At 48.1% G+C, this 20,594-nt stretch overlaps 4 protein-coding genes across 4 annotated transcripts; 2 read left to right on the top strand and 2 right to left on the bottom strand.

Moving 5' to 3' along the window:
* Positions 1–129: 129 nt before the first annotated feature.
* On the bottom strand, positions 130–8,907 carry LOC6735710 (small subunit processome component 20 homolog). Its single transcript, XM_016168742.3, has 6 exons — positions 8,697–8,907; positions 6,267–8,631; positions 3,345–6,206; positions 1,422–3,283; positions 733–1,365; positions 130–671 (listed from the first exon to the last, which is right to left on the bottom strand). Exons 1-6 carry the CDS (start codon positions 8,739–8,741, stop codon positions 237–239), a joined length of 8,202 nt encoding a protein of 2,733 aa, XP_016029083.1. The 5' UTR covers positions 8,742–8,907; the 3' UTR covers positions 130–236.
* Positions 8,908–9,191: 284 nt separating this feature from the next.
* Positions 9,192–13,947, bottom strand: LOC6735709 (5-oxoprolinase). The gene is made up of 5 exons (XM_016168741.3): positions 13,433–13,947; positions 13,064–13,376; positions 10,732–12,504; positions 9,466–10,666; positions 9,192–9,407 (listed from the first exon to the last, which is right to left on the bottom strand). The coding sequence occupies exons 1-5, from the start codon at positions 13,875–13,877 to the stop codon at positions 9,255–9,257; spliced, it is 3,885 nt and encodes a 1,294-aa protein (XP_016029082.1). The 5' UTR covers positions 13,878–13,947; the 3' UTR covers positions 9,192–9,254.
* Positions 13,948–14,748: 801 nt separating this feature from the next.
* Positions 14,749–15,956, top strand: LOC27207295 (sodium/potassium-transporting ATPase subunit alpha). The gene is made up of 2 exons (XM_016183011.3): positions 14,749–15,226; positions 15,281–15,956. Exons 1-2 carry the CDS (start codon positions 14,972–14,974, stop codon positions 15,848–15,850), a joined length of 825 nt encoding a protein of 274 aa, XP_016029080.2. The 5' UTR covers positions 14,749–14,971; the 3' UTR covers positions 15,851–15,956.
* A 104-nt stretch (positions 15,957–16,060) lies between these two features.
* LOC27208938 (sodium/potassium-transporting ATPase subunit alpha) lies at positions 16,061–19,327 on the top strand. Its single transcript, XM_016184469.3, has 6 exons — positions 16,061–16,276; positions 16,333–17,904; positions 17,975–18,066; positions 18,280–18,454; positions 18,524–18,762; positions 18,824–19,327. Exons 1-6 carry the CDS (start codon positions 16,094–16,096, stop codon positions 18,945–18,947), a joined length of 2,385 nt encoding a protein of 794 aa, XP_016029079.1. The 5' UTR covers positions 16,061–16,093; the 3' UTR covers positions 18,948–19,327.
* The last annotated feature ends 1,267 nt before the right edge of the window (positions 19,328–20,594 follow it).

Raw genomic sequence — 20,594 nt, 5'->3', positions numbered from 1 at the left:
GGTTGTGCAATGAATCGAAAGCTGGCGGCAAATTTTAAACAATCTATTATGCTCCGCATCAAATGAGCTCCATTAGAAAACAGCTGGCTTTCATTTTCTTAATGCTTTTCAGAATATAATCCAATTAGATATTGCGAAAACGTCATGTATTTATTTCACTTTGCTTATGTAACAATATTTGTTATATTTCCATTCTACTTAGACAAAACTTAGATTAAAGCAGACCGACTAACTATTTAAAATCCATCCATCTCCGCTTTTCGTTTGCGCTTTTTCAGCTTTTGTTTTATGTCCGGCGCTTTGCCCCGCACAACAGCTGCCTTTAGACGCTTCGCCGCCTTCTTCCGCTCCTGCATGCCAGCCTTTCGCTTGGCCGCCCGTTCAGGATCGTGAATCTTTTCTTGAGCCACAACCTTGCGACGCTCTGCACGGCGAGCCATCAGCTTGGTCTGCACCGCATTTCTTAGTTTGTCGTAAACTTCGGTTCCGATGCGCTTCCTCAGGCGACTGCCAACACGGAGAGCTTGCTGACGCAGTTCCGCATCCACGTTCTGATCCTCCTCAGACATTTCACGAACCAGCGCCTGAAGAAGGGAGGGTGCCAGTCGGGTCACGGACTCCACACTGAGTAGCGTGGACAGAGCCTCTATCAGCGTAAACATAGCCGTTCTCTAAAATTTAAATATGTTCAAATTAGCGAATAATCTTGAGTTTAAACGTGGTCATACGTACTATGCTGATGTCGTGGGGCGCCTTGGCAACTTCCTTGTTAATGAGGAAGCGTATATTGCGAACCAGCCAGGTGAGACTTATTTTGTTCACCGGCTCTCGCTCCTCTTCGTCATCGTTCTTCTCCTGTTTCAGACTAAACGGAACGTCCCTCAGCATATGTCCAACGAATAACAGAATCTTCGACAGCTCGTCAATCATCTCCTGCGCAGTCTCGCCTGGCGTGACCTGAGCACACAGATCTAGCACCAAAGATTTGATATCCTCTGCAGGCTGCGCATAAATAAAGTTCAGTTCCTTGTTGGCTCCTACTTCTAGTTTAATTCCAGACAACTGCTGGCCGATATAGGCGAAGTCGTAGTGGGCCACGATGTGTGTCAGGAGTTTGGCAGCATTGCAGCGCACCCAGTTGTGGTCGTGATTGAGAAGTCTCTGAGAGCCATAGGCCAAATCATCGACGGTATCAGAAAGTTGTGGATTGCTGAGCAAGGACTCTCCGCAATGCTCGAAGATCTTCAGCAGGCAATACTGCAGTTGGATGAGCTGATGGTCAGCTTTGCGTTGCTGATGCTCCAAAATTGATTCATTGTCTAGACCAGCTAGAAGTAAATCTTCATCCGGAAAGGTTTCGAATTTCTATAAAATTAAATTTATAAGTTTGAGCGTGAATTAGATTTACAAACCGTTATTACCTTTCGCTTGTTCTTTTTGTGAAGATCACGTTCATCCGCCTCTGTGGCGAGATGTCCTGGAGCCCGCACATATCTACCTCCCGCCTCCGCATCTCCCAAAGTCAGAACGTTCACCAGAGTAGGCAGAACCAGTGGTAGCCTTTCCGCAAATCCAGCTTTCTCAGCCTCCACGAATCGTGACAGAAGAGCAGCGGCCATTTCTCGGACTCCAGGTTTCTGGCTGGACTGTGGTGCGGTAAAAAACAGTAGCGTTAGATCCAGCAAGGGCTGCCGTTCCAGTTTGGTGAGACGTCCGATCAGAGCTTCCAGAGCAGCGGTAACACTGCGTCGGCATGACGGATCCTCATCGTTGACCAATCGAGTGCCCAGGGATAGGTATAAAAACTCGGACTGTTTGACTAGCATAAGCTGTGGGAACTTGTTGATGATGGAGTGCATAAACTGAATAGCCGACTGACGGCCAGCGGTTTGGCTGTAGCACAACTGAACCGACATGAACTTCACAATCTGCTCAACCTTCTGGCGCAGTGTATACTCCATAATGTAGGTGAGTAGAACGCCACGACATTCATCGCGCACATAATCCGATGAAGAGATAATAGATAGGTCTCCCAAACGCTTCATTAGATCGTGCAGGGATCGGGTGTCCACCTTTCGACCCACAAGCGCCTTCAGCAGGGTAAATACCATGGTTTGGCTGCTACATTCGCCCTCTTGCAGTTCCTGTTCGATGTGTAGAAGTAGCTGCTCGATCTGTTCATTGCTCAGCTGGTAGTCCTCGCATTTGCGCAGCAGGGCCACCACTGCTTTGAAGCTCGCTCTGACCAGCTGAGCGTTCTCCTCTTGCCTGGTGGCTCCAAATGTTGAAAAATTCTTAAGGATCTGAAACATGCGTGCAACCACTGGTTGAAGTGCCTCACGGTTCAGATCGGACAGTTCGTACTCCCCCAACCAAATGGCTGTATAGCACTTGAGGGCGTAGGTGGTGGTTCTGGCATGGTTGCTGCTCAAAGAATCTTTCAGAAGTGGCAAAAGGGGATGTAGGAAGGGCTGGTAATCTAGATCCGTTAGCTTCTTTCGTTTTAGCACGAAATGTAGGAGCTCCAAGCCGAATTCAACCAAAATGTGGGCATTGGCCTGTGCGTTGGACTTTACTTGCTTGTTGCCGGTGGCCACACTTCGTCTTCCCGGCGCCGGCTGTAGGATTAGGCAATCAGGGCGAGTCCTCTTCATCAGAGCTTGTTCTTTTTCGGTAAGCTGACGCTTTTTGGTTCCTGGAAGGAGGTCACTGATGCTCTCCGACATCGTGCCGTATATAAAGATCAGCAGGCTCTCCCTTGCGATGTGTGTGTTTTCCACCAAACCACCCACAATTTTGGCAAAACACTCTTGAATCTTCTGCGTGACCTTACGGGAGTGAGATCGTGCCAAGTGCTCCTTGAACGGCAAAAGCAGGTCCAGGAGGCAGTTGTCCCGAATATGACGGGCGGCTATGTTCAGTGTTAGGTAGCTCTTCGCGCTTGGCTTTGCTTCCGGCGTGTGAGCCACAATTTTCTCCACCTCCTTCTCGGCGTTCACATCGCCGAATATATCATTGAGAGCCACTTCCAGCAGATTCTGCAGGCAATTTTCAATGTGTTCTGGTTTCAGGTCGCTTTTCAGAGCATCTAAAACACCGTGGAGAGTTACAGAGAGAACGTGCACCTGGAATCCCCGCGTGAGCAGAGATTGCAACTGCTCCAACAGCATTCCCAAGTAGCTGCCTCCCAAGGTGATCATAATCTTTTTAAGAATGTCACGGGTCAGCATTCGGACGGATTTCAAAGGCGATCGAAGAAAAGTGCAGACCTTCATGAAGATGCCTGGATAAAATAAAGAAGGAAATAGTGACTTCCATTAAAAAGGACTTAAGCGTTTACATACCAGGTAAACTGTTCTCCAATAATTCCAAAGGAAGCTTCTGCAGCAGCTTAACCATAGCCAGTGCAATGGGCACCCGTTGGATCTCCTCTTCCTCACGCTCGTAGCTCAATCGGCGACGGTTTACTTTGTGCTTGGTGTCATAGTTGGTTTTTTCAGTGATCGATCGGTTGAGAGTTGGCAGCAACACTGTTGTAATAGTGGCCATGACCTTTTTGGCAGCGTTGGGAGCGAGCAGTTGAGTGCGCTGCTGTTCCACCACCGGTTCGTTCGGATCTTCTTCCTCGAAGTCAATAAATTCTGAGTGATCGTCCTCCTTTTTTACGGGTACCTCATCGGCATCACCATCCTCTCCCGCCTTAACTTCATCAGATTCCTCAGCTGGTTCCTTAGCCTCTACTACCTCTGATAGCTTTTCCTTGAGCTTGGCGAGTGAAACTAAATCCGTTTGCGCCTGGGTCAAGTCAAAATGAAAGGCGTCCAGGATGCGCACAACAAGTCTGACGCACTGCTTCTGCTGACTATGGACGTGCCTCAACTTTTGAAGGTAGTAGCGGAGTACTGCTTGGTATTGCGTCCAGGGCAGGAATTCACTCATCACACCAACTGCCTCGATGGCGGCATCCACAAGCGTGTGTTTGCCCGAATGCCTTTCGCTCATAAGATACCGGGTGGCTAGTGGAAGGAGGAACTGCGTGAGGGTACGGGCGCATGGTGGAACAGTTCGCCAACTGCCTCCCGAGATATTAACCAAGCGCTGCAGGGCGCGTCCGTGCCGCTGTGTCTGCAGGTGAAGCATGTTCTCAAAGAAGTCCACCTCCAGGTCGTGTTTATCTGTTAGCGGTGAGAGGTCCTTCAGGATCTCGTGGGCAGCAGGACATTGGCGTGCCAGTTCACCTAGTAAGCCGATGGCCTCACTCCTGGCGTGCTCATGCTTTTCATCTCTCATACAGCGTTGCAGCAAAGGCAACACCGTGTCTTCCAGCCAGAAGTGCGAATCCTCCTTATCTTCTAATTGAAGAGTTATTAGAGGTAGCAGGGGCTTTAATAGTTCTCCGATGTTTACTCGCATGCCCAAATCCGAATCGTTGCGTAGCATATAAAAGCAGTTGTACACAACAAGGACTCCAAGCTGCAGGTCGATCTTTTTGTCCTTCTTCTCCACCAACTGCTTTAGTTCAGATAGAGCTTCGAGACGCTTATCGTAGTCCGGCTGCTCCAGCCATCTTTTGTCCCAGGCGTTCAACAGAAGCACAATCCTTACCCACTCCCGCAAGGACGCGGCGATGGGGGAGAGCTCGGGGTTTTGTTTCGCCTCCTTGTGCAGTCGTTTTGCCATGTCTCCCAAGAGATCGCAAAGTAGCTTTCTTGCAGGCAGCGCACTAACTTGTTCGAACAGTGGTGCCAACTGGCGAAGATAATTTTGCGGTTTGGGGACACGTTTTAAAAGATTTCCCAGCGTAGTGACTAATTGAATCACTGTCTCTGGTGCAGCCGAAGCCGATTGTTTGGTGAATATGGGCAGCAGAACTTGTAGAAGTAGTTCACAAGTATCTGGCTCCTCAACATGGGATGTTATAAGAGTTAAAATATTGAGTTCCCGCTTGTCGAGCGTTTGTCTGCCAGCCTTCTTGTGACGCCAGCTGTTCTGCAGTTGTTGAAGGATCGTTGGAATGTGGGGATGTACAATAGACAAGGCCTCGGCTCCGTACTCCTCTGTGGCTGCCGATTCCAGCAGATGTTCCACCACCTGCAAAAGTGCACGCTTCACATTTGGCTTGGCTTTTTCGTTTAGTAGCAGAGCCATTAGGTGGTGCATTATGGGAAGTTTATCCGCAGGAGAACTCTTTTTCAACCATTTCTGAAAGCGGGGCTCTCCGCCCCACAAGAGAAGCAACTTCAGCATGGGGGTGGGTGTGTGAATGGAATCCTGCGAGAGGCGAGCAATACCTGGCCATAGGTAGACCTCGCAAATAGCATTCATCTGTGGCTCCTGCCACAGCTCCTCCATGTCCACCAGTTGCCCGAAGTAGTTGACCAGAGTCTGCAGACCCGAGTGCTTCACATTCTTGTAGGCAGCCACAAGTTTTCCTTCTCCATTGATGACTTTCTGCGCTACGCTGCCCACGAGCAGAAGTAATTTGAGAACGTAACATTGGAAGTCAGACGTCAGCTTGCCGGCGAACTCCTTGCGAATAAGTTCTAGTAGATTGACGATCCTCTGCAATTGCTTGGCTGCAATAACCGCGGACGGATCATAGGATTCTCGAACATATGTTGCAACTTCGTTCACGGGCTTATCGGTGTAGGTAGAAAACCTTCCGAATGCCATTTGCAGAAAATCCATAATCTCTGACTCCTCCAACTGGCCCAGAAAGCGCAGGATCAGCGTCTTTCGCAGCTGGGCACTTAGTTGCTTTTGGACACCCTTGGTGAGCATTTTGCCGTATAGCACTCGCAGCATAAAGGGAATCAACTCTGATCTTTGCTGAGCCGTAATGCTCGACAGTTCGAAACCACTGAGCGTTGTCTTGAATTTTTCTTCATCAATAAGGCCCGATAACTGAGCCTTTTGTTGCACCAGAGCTGCTGGTTGCTTGTAGGCCGCGAGGCAATCCAAAGCCAATTGTTGCAACTGGGAGTTAGGGCCGGCTAGAAGCTCCAGATAAAAGTCATGCATCTCCGCCTGACGATGCAATGCCTTGGGGTTGGGCTGGGATACAAAGCAGGCCAGTTTTAACTGAAGCGTTTGAAGAATAAACTTTGTGTGGGCATTTTGGGTTCTCCTCTTTTGACGGCCTCGGGGCTCGGGTTTGGTTTCATTGTTTTCATTTTCATCATCCTCCTCAACATCGATATCCGCAGCTAAAATAAAGTGAGCAGCTTTATAAGATTGATTAGTGGATATTCATTTATTTAACTTACCCGTCGCCTCGTTCACATTCCAAGTGTGCTCCGATTTCTCCAATTGTGCGCGATATTCATTATCCACGAACTGCAGAAACAATCGCACCAAATCTGCATTCTTTACCTCAGAAAGAGTGCCCAATTTGGGAACGGTTTGCCATAGAAGTTGGCGGTAGTTGAGGGCCTGCTGAAGGCTCAATTGTTGCTCTCCAGGCAAAGGAAGGAGCATGGTTAGTGCTGCCGATTGGTAGTCCCTTTGATATGGCACTTGCAAAGTTGTAACTTCCTTCTTGTAGTCAATGCAGGAAACAGTATCAACTAACTTGACCTTAAATAATGTCCAGAACTCATCTACCGTCATGGTCTTGACGTAGGCAGCCAGGAGCTGTTGAACCGGAGCCCACACAAACTTGAAATTGTTGTATAAAAGACCAAGTAAGAGGCTAACGGCGTGCTCCTTGAAATGGGGCAACTGGGAGAACTGTTTGAACTGAGCAGACGCCGGCTCCAATTGCTGAAGTTGGAGGAGTAGCTCGCGGTAATTGTGGACGGTGGGCTCGATGCAGGCGGCGGCATAAAAATGTGAATACGGATTCGGTTTGCTCGAGGAGTTGAGTACATCCAAACAATGGGCAGCTATGCGTCTGTATAGCGATACAGGCTGGCTTAGAAGACCTCCAATTGCGAAAATTAATTCATCTGAAGTGGATAGCTTGTTCTTGGCCCCTTGTAAAAGAACCACTTGCAAGCAAGCCAAAGCTCGAATGTCCTTTCCCAGTTCAGGAATAAGGTAACCATTAAGAGCAGATAGCAAACTCTTAGGTATGTTAAATTTGAGCAATGCGTGAGTTTGAAGTAGCAGGAGCAGTTGTGTAAAATCCTTTTCGTTATCGCTTATGAGCTTTTCAATAACTGATTGCAATCCTTGTTCAATGTGCTGCTTGTTAAAACCCCTCAAATGGGGAACCAGGATGATTAAAAGTAGGTGTTCCTCTTTGGTCAGGTCTAGGTGCAGAAGTTCTTGTTCCACGAATTTAATAGTGTTATTTTGTTTCAACTGGAGGGGATATGCCACCCATTGGGCTAGTGAGTTACCATCGACTTGTAGCGGCCGTTTGTGTTGAACGATGCGAGCCAGGAGCTCCAGCGCGCTTAATTGCCTCTGTTCTTCAAAGTACCCAATAACGTTGGGGAGAACAAGAATCTCAAACTGTGAATAGTCCAGAAGCTGCAGAATGGCGTCTTCGTACACGGTCACATGTTTTCGGCTTATGCTTAACAGCTTTTGCAGCAGACGGCTGGCATCCAACTGGGTAAGTTGAGTGTGCTGAGCCTTCAACAAACTGGTGACCAATGTTGTTAAGGGCTGAAGAGGATCCAGTTCCCGGCCCAAAAGCTTAAGCAGAGTGCCAACTACCAGCGGAAGCTCGGAGACATATCGCCCATCCTTGTGGGTGACCAGGGGAAGCATTAGGCCGATAACCCTTTGTTCATCCACATTTTCACTGCTTGCAGCCGAACACAGTTTCTGCCACAGGATGTTGCTTTGGTCTGAGCGAAGAAAGTTGAGCAACAGACCCAAAGAATACTCCACGATATCTCCCAAAAGTTCTGTTTGGTCTTTGGTGTGAGCGGAATCCTTGTTGACAAGCACCTCCAGGACGAGGGCAAATATTTCGGCCGCCGAGTTGTGCAGCTGTCCGTTGACGCCGCGCAGAATTTCGTAGATGAGTCGTCCGCAGCCGTGAACACTCTCCACCTGCTCACGCAACACAGTCTTCAGCACATAGGTCAGGAATCGCGGGAAATCACGGACATCACGAGCAATGTAGGCAAAGCATTCTACCGCAAAGTTGGTCACATGCTCGGCATAGTGCTGTTCGTCCAAAAGCGGTAGAATTGCATTGAAGACCACACCGATGTTGCGCTTCAAATAAGGCTTAAGGGTCTTGAACAGATGCGCCAGGCAGATGAGCGTCCATTCCAGTTGCTCGGAGTCTTGGGTGTTCAGCAGGCAGATAAGTCGGTCCAGGACTCGCTGGAAGTACGGGTAGAACTCCTCGCGGAGGTCCCTGGCCAGGACATAGAGCAGTTCCAGCAGCGGCTGCTGGGACAAATTCGTGGCGGTGGAAAGACGTTCCAGCAGCAGGTCTACAACAAAGTCCTTCTGGTGCAGCAGCTGCGGCAGAGTGACTATCTTGCGACAGCGCTTGCTGAAGTAGTTGTACTCCTCGGTGAGATTGAGCACGTTCCATTTCTGAATCGTCTGCTGGAAGTAGGTGGTATTCTCCTCTTCGTCGAGCTCCTCGTTCCGATGGCCGATGTGGTAGAGGGCCAAGTGCCGCAGGTCGATTTCATTCACCCGATCTCCGAAAGATTTGAACTGCGGGAGAAAAATGTGTAAGGCGGTTGGTCACCAAAACAGTTGAAACTCCTGTGGACACTCACCCGAAAGGTATTGGTATCCTTTGTTTTTTCCGCTAAGGATGCCATGTTTCTACAGTTTACACTTGATTACCATTCACTTCATTTGCACTGGGCTGCTTAATTTACGGAAAAACTCTTTTGTTTACGGACACTTTTCTTTCAAATGCAACACGTGCGAAACATATTTACGCACTGTTATCGATAGACAGTTGGCGATTGCACTTACTGAAAACATATGTTCGCTTGAAAATATCGATAGTACTGCATACCGTCCCAATTGGCGCACTTTTTAAAATGGTCGTTGAAATTATTTAACTTTATGGAATCTTCTTTAACTTCTTAACATTACTAACATTATTTGAATATATGTTATAGAGTGGTAATATATATATTTTAAAAGCATTTTAGATGCAATTTTCCAGTTTCCACAGTTTTCCTCGGTTCATGCGCCATTGCGCCATAGGCGCCATTCAGCTTGTTCTTATGATAAGATCTTTTAAATGAAATAACTCAAAGTGTTTCAAACGTCAAGGGACATTTATTAATATGGCACATATAATAGCAAAATTAAACATTTGCTTAGGCAGACTCCTGGCACTGAAGATAATTAAAGACAGTGCCACGTTCCACGTATCGTTTGCTGGTTTCCTGATTCAAGGATTCACCGGACTTGGAAAAGTCTTCAATAGGTCCATACCCGCCCCCGCCGGGAGTTTTCATGGCAAAGGTGTCCTGAAAAGGATGGATAAGTAGTTAGTAAAGTTACAAATAAATGTATATAAAAGTGTACCCCAGCTTCCACATCAATGCAGGTTTTTCCTGCCAGAGCGATCACTCGACCATCCCGTTTCACCACCAAATTGCGTCCACTCTTTCCCGATTCTCCACCAGCGAGACCGTAGGGCTGCAGAGTTCGTCGCTCTGTCAAGACGGATAGGGTAACTGGCTTACGGAAGAGCAGATCCCGCTCCACACCCTCGCCTCCGTTGAACTGGCCTCTTCCGCCGGAGCCATCTGTGCGAAGGCAGAATCTTTTCAGGATCATGGGATAGCGCAGTTCAAGGATTTCCGGATCAGTGATGCGAGTGTTCGTCATGTGGGTATGTACTCCGCCGGCTCCATGCCAACCGGGTCCAGCACCAGCTCCCCCGGCCACGGTCTCATAGTAACCCCAAGACTCATCCCCAATAGTTATATTGTTCATGCATCCTTGCGAGGCGGCACAAACTCCGAAAGCCTTCAGAACCGTGTCCACGATGCGCTGCGATGTCTGCACATTGCCGCCGACCACAGCAGCTCCCTCTGAGGGATCCAGGATGGAGTTTTTCGGAATGATCACCTGGATGGGTGCCAGGCCGCCCTGGTTGAGTGGCACATCATGGCCCACCATACAGCGCAGGCAGTAGATTAGGGCGGACAACGTGATAGCCCGCGGAGCATTACAGTTGCCCCACACTTCCACTCCCGATCCGGTGAAGTCGCAAAGAGCCGATCCCTGCTCCGCATCGATGGTCACCTTGAGGGCGATGGGTGAGCCGTCGTCCATGAACTCCTTCGCCTCTAGCACTGTCGATCCAGTGCGCTCCAAAGTATCCCGGCCAATCTGACGCAGCATATCACGAACCGCCAGTTCGGCGTTCTTCTGGATGTGCGACATGTAGGCCTGGACCACATCTAATCCATAGCTGCCGATCAGCTCCGCCACCAGCTGGATGCCCTTGTGGTTGGCGGCGATCTGAGCCTTCAGATCTGATAGGTTGTCGCTCAGGTTCCGGGTTCCCACAGCTCCCTTTGCGGCCGTGGGCGTGGTCAGCTGCTCGATGATCTGCTGCTCCTGGAACAGGCCATTCTCTACAATCAGGAAGGACTTGAAGGCGGCACCCTCCTGGGCCAACGAGGTGGAGTGCGGCGGCATAGATCCAGGAGTAATTCCACCAATATCCGCATGGTGACCACGGGAGGCCACAAAGAAAACGGGTCGCGGATGAGTTCTGGAGGAAATAATATATGTTAGCCTGACTAGACGAAAAACCACCAAAACTTCTATAACACTCACTCATAAAAGACCGGCGTGATGACAGTTAAATCGGGCAAGTGAGATCCTCCTGCCGATGGATGGTTGGCCAGGATGACATCGCCGTTCTTGAGGGTCTCTCCGCGCACCCTTAGTTGATACTGGACGGTTTCTTGCATGGCACCCAGGTGAACTGGAATGTGGGGAGCATTGCTAACCAAACCACCATCTGGTCCGAAAAGGGCACAAGAGAAGTCCAGACGCTCCTTGATGTTGGTGGAAATCGAAGTGCGCTGGAGCACCCTGCCCATCTGCTCGGCGATACTCATGAAGCGATGGCTAAAGATGCTCAGATGCACAGGATCCAAGTCCGCATTGATGCCATGCTTTCCACCCGTTTTCACGTCCATGATGAGGTCTCCAAACTGAGTAACTTGGATACCACACTCCGGTTCCACGACGATAGTCGAGAGCTGGTCAATGAGCACCGCAGGCCCGGTGATCCTATGTCCGGCCAGTAGGTTCTTGGTCAGGTAAATCGGAGCATCGAAAGCGCCCTGGTCAAAGTAAAGTCGAGTATTCGCCTCCGCTTGTGGCTTCACTTCGGCGGCAGACTGAACTTTCGACTCCGGTGGGGTTTCGTTCTTGCCCAATCCTCGAATGCGAATGTCGTCGACAATAATCCGTCTGTTTTGCAGTACGAATCCAAACTCAGTGCGATAGCGCTCCAGGAAGGTGGCATGGAAATCTCCGTAGGCCGCTAATAGGGGATTTGAATCGGATGATTGCTTTCCAGTTGAAGGAGCAACCATTAAGGCGCCATCGGTGCCTTCGTATCGCAAGTGAAGGAAGGGCTCCAGCTCAATGCGCTTGAATCCCTGCTCAGACAACTTGTCGTGACATTGCTTGGACAAGGCATCCAAACGCTCCTTCAGCTGCTGGGCATTTGCATCACTGAACTCCAGGCCATTCGGTTCTTGGAATTCTTGAACCACGTCCGCCAGAGCCATTCCATAGGCAGATAGAATTCCGGCGTACTTGTGGACGACTACCTTCGCAATTCCCAGATTTCGGGCAATGGAACAGGCGTGCTGGCCACCGGCTCCTCCAAAGCAGGAGAGCACATGGTTGGCAGTATCCAATCCTCGGGATTGGGTCAAGGCACGAATCGGACGGCACATGGTTTCGTTGGCCACCCGAATGAAACCGAGGGCCACATCCTCGACGCTTAAGACTCTATTGTCTCCGGAACTCTTCAAATAGTCGTTGATCTCGGCCTGGAGCTCCACAAACTTACTCCTTGCGATCTCATGATCCAGCGGTTCGTTCTCCCGCGGACCAAAGATCTTCGGGAAGTATTGTGGCAGAATGCGTCCTAGTACTAGATTGGCATCAGTGACTGTCAGTGGCCCGCCCTTCTTGTAGCAAGCAGGTCCAGGATGAGATCCTGCCGATTCTGGACCCACCACAAATATGCCAGATCGGAAGAAAAGACGGGATCCACCGCCTGCAGCAACAGTATTGATATCCAACTGCGGAGCCTGGATCGTTACACCTGCTGTGGTGCTTTCGATCACGTGCTCGTAGGTTCCGGCATACCGGGACACATCCGTAGAGGTGCCGCCCATGTCGAAGCCGATCAGTGGCAATTCCGTTTCCCGGGCTCCTGTCAGAGCGTATCCTACAACTCCTCCAGCTGGACCCGAGAGAATGGCCCGAGCTCCACGGAAGTTCTCCATATTGGTCAGACCTCCATCAGATTGCATAAAGAGAACATCCACACCCTCCAACTGCTTGTCGAAACCGGATTTGAAGCTACGGATAGGAAAATTACAGATAAATGACTGTTCTCTTTTTTTTAGCCCCCACTGTGTTAATAACGTCGTGTTTTTGTTTGAATACCCTCAAGATCTGAGGAAAATTGGGTATACTGTGATTAGATAGCTCATATGAAACGCAAGCAGCAAATAACCTCTATAAGAACAACCTCTACAACTAAAGCACACCTAATAAATTAATACTATGCTACTATATCACCTATATTAACATAATATACACCTATATTAACATATTAAGAAGTTACTATCAAAGCTTGATGATATCTATAAGATCTTTTAGACTTTTTAAGTTTTTACATCATTAAAAGGTACTGTCGCGTCGAGTCCCACATAATATTTTTATCATTTTATATTCTTGATTTGTTTACTTTACGTAACCCCATCTCAGCTGTGAATGTGTGTTTGTTTAGCTTGGACTTTTCGCTTTCAGTCTGACTACGACCTTATCTATATGGTGACTCTCTAAAAAACATGTTTGGCACCGAAAAGAGCTGGGTCATTCGGCAAATTAGAAACCAGAGATTAGATGCACTCACCTGGCCAAGTAACGGTCTACGTGGGGAGTCAGGTAGGCCTCCGCGCAGGCCGTATAACCACGGGCCACCACCCGACACATGGGCATGGCCTGGTGGGACAGCGTCACATGGCTGAAGCCGAGCTCCCGGGCAATGGCTCCCACTCGGAGCTCGTGCTCCGGGCAGGCGTAGCTGTGGGCCAAGACCACGGACACGGATGAGACACCCTGATCACGGGCAGCTGAGAGGGCTTGTCGTACTGCCACCTCATCAACGGGACGCACCTCCAGATACTTGGTGCCGGCCACACCCTCCAGTTCCTTCCAGCTGTGATCTGTGTGGATATATTACATAAAATCAGGGTGGGTATTATATATCACCTCTACTTACTGAGCTCACAGCGGTCCGCCTGCTTTGGAACTATGCGGCAGTCCACCTCGACTACGGACTTGTATAGATTCGCTGGCTTGCGAATGTTCAGATCGAAGATCTTCGGCCTGGCCTGGTTGCCAATGTAGAGCAGATCCCGGAAGCCACTGTTCACCACCAAGACCACTGGGTCTCCCTTGCGTTCCAAGAGAGCATTGGTGGCCACCGTAGTGCCCATGCGAACCCAACCGATTTTCGAGGTATCCACTAAGCCGCTCGCGGCCAGGTCCTCACCGGTCTCCTCCTTAAGTATCCGGCGGATGCCCTCCCGGGGTGCATCGCTGTACCGCTCTGGATCCTCGGAGAGCAACTTCATGGTTCGCACTTTGCCATTCGGACAAATGCACAGCACGTCCGTGAAAGTGCCACCGCGATCGATTGCGAAACAGTATTTAGTGCCCGACATTGTGTTTTTTGTTTAGCGATCCGGGTAAGTGGAACATTAAGACTGAGCGGACACCGTGTGTTACAGGCCGTATATATACAGGTGCTGATAATGTATATACATACGTGATCATATGCTGTTCTCTATTCTCCCCAAAGCACGAAAAAGCTTTCTAAGACGTGATCAGCTGTTGTTCTATGGGAACACCCACTGCTGGACACCGAACTTGGAACACTCAACCTTTTGCCCATATTTTTCTAGTTCTACCAAGCATCTAAAGATGATTTTTGTTTATAAAGTACTTCTGCTAATGCTATTTTTAATAAGTGTGCAAGTTATTAAGTTATAATAATTGTATTATAAAAATGGAAATTAGTATTGAAAACTATCCGTTTCTTTGAATGTCAGCTTTGAAGTTAGCTTCTCTGTTTCTTCATCATGGACGCCTGCATCGCATTTTGTATCTACACAATAAGTTATTAAATATGTTAATACAATATTTATCACTCCTAATCAAAATATTCTGTACGATTTTAAAGCTGAAGCTTGTCCGCCAATATAGTAATTGCAATCTAATTAAACGCACTCTTCGAATTTGCAGCATTTTAATGCCGCTTTTATGCTGCCACAAAGGAACCCATTGACCTCCAATAATGGCACATATCATCCGGCAGTATAGTTTGCTCCAATTCGAACTTATTGAGCGCAAACGCTGGAATTTCTCGTTTCATTGATGGCCTCGCAACGCATAAATATATGCAAATGCATGTTTTATCTCTTTTTTTACACGACATCAATGAAATTTGATGACTTATTAAACGAGGCCATAAAGAGCGCATTCCGTCCGCTTGTAAATACGGCGTATGGAGCATGGAACATGCCAGTGTCAATATCACGGAATCGGCCTTTGGGCGCAATTGTTTGCAGAAGGGCGCCGTATCAATTCGAGTCGATTTGCGAGTTCGATTGCGACTCCCAGCGGAACCGTTGAGATTGTTCCGATGTTTCTCGGCTTCGTTATGACCCCTAATGTCCGTGACCCCTGACCCTGGGGCGGCTGAAGTGACAGTGGGAGTTGCGATGCTGGTTTACGAGAAAACATTGATGGCCCTTTTATGAGCCATTTTGCCAGTTCTACGCTCCTGAAATACTGCTCCACAAATTGCCTAGAGTTTTCCGTAAACATGGTGCTCTGCTTCAAACGGATCTCGAAATGGAGAGGCAGGTGGCGTCGCAGCAGGAGAAAGAAAGAGGAACGGGAGTCACTGCAACAGACGGAGAACGAGTTGTGGCTGGAGTACTTTAGCCCATATCTGCACATCTGGCCGTTTCACGAGCTCTGCACCAGATTGGAGGCGAATGTGTCCCAGGTGAGATCGGGCAAATCAAGCTTATCTCAATTATATCCGAGGCACCATCCACAGGGTCTAACCGCGGAGGCAGCTGGTAGAAAGCTGGCCAGGAATGGAAAGAATATTCTGCCACTACCGACCAAACAGGATTTGCGGCCTTGGAAATTCTTGAAGAGCTGCTTCAGCGTCTTGGGCATCATCATACTGCTGAGTTCCATAGCTAGTTTCGCGATGTATTACCTATTTGCAACTAAAACGTCAGACAATGAAAAAGTGGATCCGGAGTTCTTGGTAGCGGGCATCATCCTGCTCTGCACCTTCTTTCTCGCAGGACTCATGGTACAAATGCAAGGAGATGATGACGAAGACATGCTCATAGCTTTCGATGAGCTGATGCCCATGTATTGCACTGTGATAAGAGACGGGGAAAAGGAGGTCATCCTCACTCAGGACCTAGTTGCCGGGGATACCCTTCCCATTAAGTATGGACAGCGGCTTCCTGCCGACATCCGATTCTTCAGCACCACAGGCCTGGAGCTGAATAACGTGGCTCTGACAGGACACTCGAAACCCATGCACATCACTCCTTTGGCGAGCGAGGGGCGACAGAGATACTCCCGGATTGAGTACATAAAGGATTAAATTGGTTTCTTATTGGCAAATGTATGATTTCTTATTGTATATTCCATGAACTTGCTTAGATTACCAAAGACATAAAAACACTGCTGTAATAAGTGCATTCTGTTTCTCGAGCCATCGCTTTAGGGATGATCACTCATACGTACTGTTGGCTGTGTTCAACTAGGAGTTGGTCGCTCAGAACAAATTGCTATCATCCAAGACATCTGTTGCCGTAGTGACACATTTAAATTAAATAGCTTCGGAATGAGTTCTAAAACCTTATCGAAATGGAGTTCCAGCAATATGGGACTAGCCTGCACCCATGCGATCAGTGGCATTGGTTTCGCAGTCGCCCTAGCCTGTGGAAGGCACACTGAAGTGGGATCGATGACGGACCTTTGCTTCAAGGAGCGATCTTTCAGTCGTTCGCAGAAGCATCAGAAGCAAGTAAGCAGTGCCAAAGCATCCTAGAAAATAAATATCTAAGCCCATTATACTTTTAGATTTCTTGCTATATGCTCTTGGTGGCCGTAGTTTGTTTCATTCTGCTATTCCTTACCACCGGTTTCGAGCACGGCCATATTGTGTACGAAGTCAATCTCTCACTGCTGATTGGTCTGACACCCGTCTACTTGCCCCTCATCCTCTACTGTGGCTTGAGGCGGACGAGAAAGGAAATGGGGAGAAAACAGTGCCATGTGAGGAACCTGCGGGCTACTTGCACACTGGGACTCTCAACTGTTATTGTGTCCGATTTGGTTGGGACGATGACCAAGCGGCGCATGCGCGTATCGGAGATCTTCGTGGATATGGCTCTGTTGAGTGTCGATAATCTGGACGTTGGTGCTCAGAGTCCACGATTTATCGAGCTGATCCGGGCCTCAGTTCTCTGTAACGATGCGGTCATCTGTCCGGGTAACATTGGAGTGCCCAAGATGCAGAAGGACATGTACGGCAATATCCTGGACATAGCGCTGCTCAAGTTCGGTCTGATGATCCTGCCGAGCATTGATCTGCTCCGTAACGACCACGAGAAGGTGGCCAACAAGCATTACACTAGTGAGGACAAGGTCCAGGTGACGGTGCACAGGACTCGCGATGCCGATGGCCACCTGAAACTCATCCTGCTGATGAAAGGCCACTGCGAAGTGGTGATCCGCCGGTGCTCAACCTTTGCTATTCGGGACGAGGAACTGCCCCTGGACGAACAGCTGCAGGAAATTATTCTCAGTGTGGCGGATGGGCTACTCGAGGCAGGCCGCCATGTCCGTGCCTTTGCCTACAAGGAGTTGAGCGACGAACTGGAGTTTCGCCGCTTTTCACAGGTAAACACTGGATTTGAGGGCGGGGAATATAAGTACCGCGATTACCTGGCGGTGGACACCTACTCGTTGAGGTTCCTGGGCATGATTGCCACCTACAATCCGCCGAGAAGCACCATTCCCAAAGCGGTGGATCGCTGCAGAGCGGCGGGCATCAAGTTGATCGTGGTCACACAACGCAAACCCAAAATGGCCAAGGCTCTGGCGGTTGATGTGGGCATCCTACCGGCTTCGTTTGACACTTTTCAGGCTGTCAGCCTGAAGCGGATGCCACCCACCGCGGAAGTAGTTGACATGTCGCAGTACGCTGACGAGAAGGCGCAACACCAGCGTCGGCACATCGAGCAGCTCATCCTGAACCAGCAGGATTTGGTATGTGCCGCTACGAGCACGGATCAACTCCACTGGATTGCGGATGCCTGTCGCCGGTTGGGAGCCGTGGTCTCTGTCATTGGGGGAACACTCCATGACACGCCTGCCATGAGGAGCAGCCATGTGGGCGTGGCCAAGTACGGAAGTGCGGTCATGTGCGAGGCCAGTGCAGACCTCATCCTGCTGGACAGCTCATTTGCCACATTGGTCAGTGTGGTCGGCGATAGCCGTCTTCTGTTTGAGAATCTAAAGAAGGCTCTGGCCTATTGCCTGGCCACCAACATATGCAATATACTGGTGTACTTCTTTTTCTTCCTGCTCGGTATTCCCCTGTACATCCACATCATGGATGAGCTCATACTCGCCTTCCTGGTGAACTTGGTGAGTGTGGGGGAGGAACCTATAAAGTGGGCTATGAAGAGTACTGAAACCGAGTCAAATTTTTCCATAGGTCCCAGCTCTGACTTTGATTTATGAGCCTCCAGAGGAGAATCTGATGCTGCAGATGCCCAAAGTGTACGACGACTTTCTGCTTAATAGTCGGTAAGTTAGCACTCATTCACAAATTTTTGGTAAAACATCTACAGGAGCGTAAGCGAGGTCCTTATAATTCCTCAAACAATATTTATTATCGTTTTGGTACAGGAGTTTTAAAGGCAGAAACTGTTTGTACTTTAGATAGCAATGGCTTATGGGAAAAATATTTCTAAATTTGTTTCTTTATTATTCGATGTTTTTCCAAAACGTATCCTGTAGACTTTTCTTTGTGTCCCACATCCTTGTGGGAACCATCGAAGCTGCAGCTGTTTTTATGACCTACTTCGTGTTCATGGCTGACAAGGGATTCCTGCCGAGGACACTGGTGGCTCTGAACATCGCGTGGCACGACGACATGCTCGACGACATCACCGACTCTTTCGGCCAGGAGTGGGTAGGGATAACCATGTATATCTGTATATCTGCAGGAAGTAAGCCAAGCTGAACTCTGACTTTCCCGCAGAGCAGTGAGGCCCGCCGGCAGCTGGAGTGCCAAGTGTCCTCTCTCTGCCTGATGAGCCTCGCCGCGATGCAGTGCACCAACCTGGTGCTGACCAAGACCGGACGTGCCAATCTGCTGGCCCACGGATTCCGCAACTGGCTCCTCAGTCTGGCAGTCCTCTTTCTGATCTGTCTGTGCGTGCTGCTGTGCATAATGGACTCCACGGTGTGCCTGCGCCTGGAAGGAACCAACGAGCTACAGTGGGTGTTCCTGTTCGCAATGAGTACCTCGCCATGACATTTGTCCGCTTCCTTCTTTCAGCTTCGGCCACTTCCTCTTGACCAACAGTCCGTTCATGATACTGCTGGTCTTCCTCGAAACAACTCGCAGATACTTTATTCGCCTGTTTCCCGATAGTTGGCTCGAGCTGGCCACTATGTATTGAGCACTTGTAGTTGCACTTGGAACCTAGTGAGTGATACCAATAATTGGGATCTAGGTAGAAGTGACGAGAAGTATGAGCAATATTAAATGAAAATGTTTCTGGTTTTATGTGTACAAATGAAAGGATTTGCTTTTCCCTAAGGATGCATCAAATTTATTGCCCCATATCTTTCTTACCTGAGCTACTCCGTGCACCGTAAAGAGGAGCACATAAAACTCAGCCGGGGAAGGAATCATCTGGATAAAACTGAATTCCCGGGACTATAAGTTTTAAGGGACATAGCTTGCCGAGAGTGCATTTCCGTATTATTTTTTATGGAAGCAGTGAGCATAAACTCCTGGAGAACTGCACTTTCGCTGGCCACTTTTTGTTTAAAGAAAGAGCAGTAAAACACTTTAAATGGTATTTTTAAAATATTGCATTTATTTGTGACTAGCTCGAAGCTGTGTTGGTGGTGGTGGCGGTTGGTGTGGTTTTTGGTGGTTGGGTGGAATTTGGCTGAAGTTTTTCACATTTAAGACTGGTTTAATTATTTAGTTTGTTTTGCATATTTGAGATCTACATTTAATGACATGAGTAGGACCATTCACGGACTTGCTTTCTTTGAACATCAATATTTTGCATTAACTTTACTTTTAATTTACGCTGTAAATATTCGTTTTGTTTTTTAAATTTGTTTTTTGTTTGGTTTTTTGTTTTGTTTTTTGATTAAACTTTCTGTGAACATTAATTGAGTAATGTTGTTATTGTATATTGGTTAACGCTATTTAAGAACTATGTGGATTGTGCACAGTCAACAAAGTAACTGGGTAGCTAAAGTGAACTCTCGACTCGAATCATCGAGTCGGAATTATCTGCTGGAATTATGGAATTATCGGTACAGTGTAGCCGACTCGCTAACTCTGAGATCAAATTCCTATAGTTTCAATATCAATTCAAACACTAATCGAAGCGTCGCGGCGAAGTGGAGCGGATGGAACATCCACCCATTCCCAGGCCAAGGACCTTGCAACACATTATCCTCGGATGCGTGTATATACTATATAGATAGTATATATGTACATAATCTGAACGAAAAATATAACTCTGTAGGCGATCGCTGCTTTCGATGTTCTGAAACTTTCTGTTCTGAAACTGAAACCGAACTATCATATCTATCAGCTGTGGCTTTGGATCCGAGGGGACTCAAATTGGAATCAATCAGGCAACGCAAGCTGAAGGCGGTGGGATCTCTCTGATCGGGGGTTCTACCTCAACTGTCTACATCCTTTCTACTTTCTCTCTTTTCCCTTCTATGCGGTACGACTTTGTCTTCGTTCTGTGGCTGTTTAAAATACGTTAAAATTATTGTATTATCTCATTAGTTTAGTAGTTTCGTTTGGTTTAATCTTAAGTTTATGTAGATTTAAGTACACACATATTTATATTTGTATATTTGCTTGTATACGTGTTCGTATGTATTGTATATATATCTTTTGTGGTACTCGTGTTCGGTATCTGCATTCGCATTCGCATACGCATTCGTATTGTGTGTATATTTATTTAAAGTAATTTTTTTAAAGTAATTGCGTTTACATTTATTCTATTGAAGTTGCTCTCGTTTTAATTTGACACTAAGTTTAGGTTTCAATTTTGTTAAGGGTTTAA

The sequence above is a fragment of the Drosophila simulans genome, chromosome 2R (genome assembly GCF_016746395.2).
Source record: "Drosophila simulans strain w501 chromosome 2R, Prin_Dsim_3.1, whole genome shotgun sequence".
Taxonomy (NCBI): domain Eukaryota; kingdom Metazoa; phylum Arthropoda; class Insecta; order Diptera; family Drosophilidae; genus Drosophila; species Drosophila simulans.
This window is presented reverse-complemented; position numbering and strand designations above follow the sequence as displayed.

Bases quoted from the DNA above. Each gene is read 5' to 3' on its own strand.
- LOC6735710 (XM_016168742.3), bottom strand. From the start codon at position 8,741: ATGGCATCCTTAGCGGAAAAAACAAAGGATACCAATACCTTTCGG. The intron at 6,207-6,266 runs GTAAGTTAAATA...ACTTTATTTTAG, and splicing joins GAATGTGAACGAGGCGACGG to CTGCGGATATCGATGTTGAG. The intron at 672-732 runs GTACGTATGACC...TTTAAATTTTAG, and splicing joins CGCCCCACGACATCAGCATA to AGAACGGCTATGTTTACGCT.
- LOC6735709 (XM_016168741.3), bottom strand. From the start codon at position 13,877: ATGTCGGGCACTAAATACTGTTTCGCAATCGATCGCGGTGGCACTTTC. The intron at 12,505-13,063 runs GTGAGTGCATCT...TCCTATCCGTAG, and splicing joins GTAGACCGTTACTTGGCCAG to CTTCAAATCCGGTTTCGACA. The intron at 9,408-9,465 runs GTACACTTTTAT...CATCCTTTTCAG, and splicing joins GCATTGATGTGGAAGCTGGG to GACACCTTTGCCATGAAAAC.
- LOC27207295 (XM_016183011.3), top strand. From the start codon at position 14,972: ATGAGCCATTTTGCCAGTTCTACGCTCCTGAAATACTGCTCCACAAAT. The intron at 15,227-15,280 runs GTGAGATCGGGC...CACCATCCACAG, and splicing joins TGGAGGCGAATGTGTCCCAG to GGTCTAACCGCGGAGGCAGC.
- LOC27208938 (XM_016184469.3), top strand. From the start codon at position 16,094: ATGAGTTCTAAAACCTTATCGAAATGGAGTTCCAGCAATATGGGACTA. The intron at 17,905-17,974 runs GTGAGTGTGGGG...ATTTTTCCATAG, and splicing joins TCGCCTTCCTGGTGAACTTG to GTCCCAGCTCTGACTTTGAT. The intron at 18,067-18,279 runs GTAAGTTAGCAC...CGTATCCTGTAG, and splicing joins GACTTTCTGCTTAATAGTCG to ACTTTTCTTTGTGTCCCACA.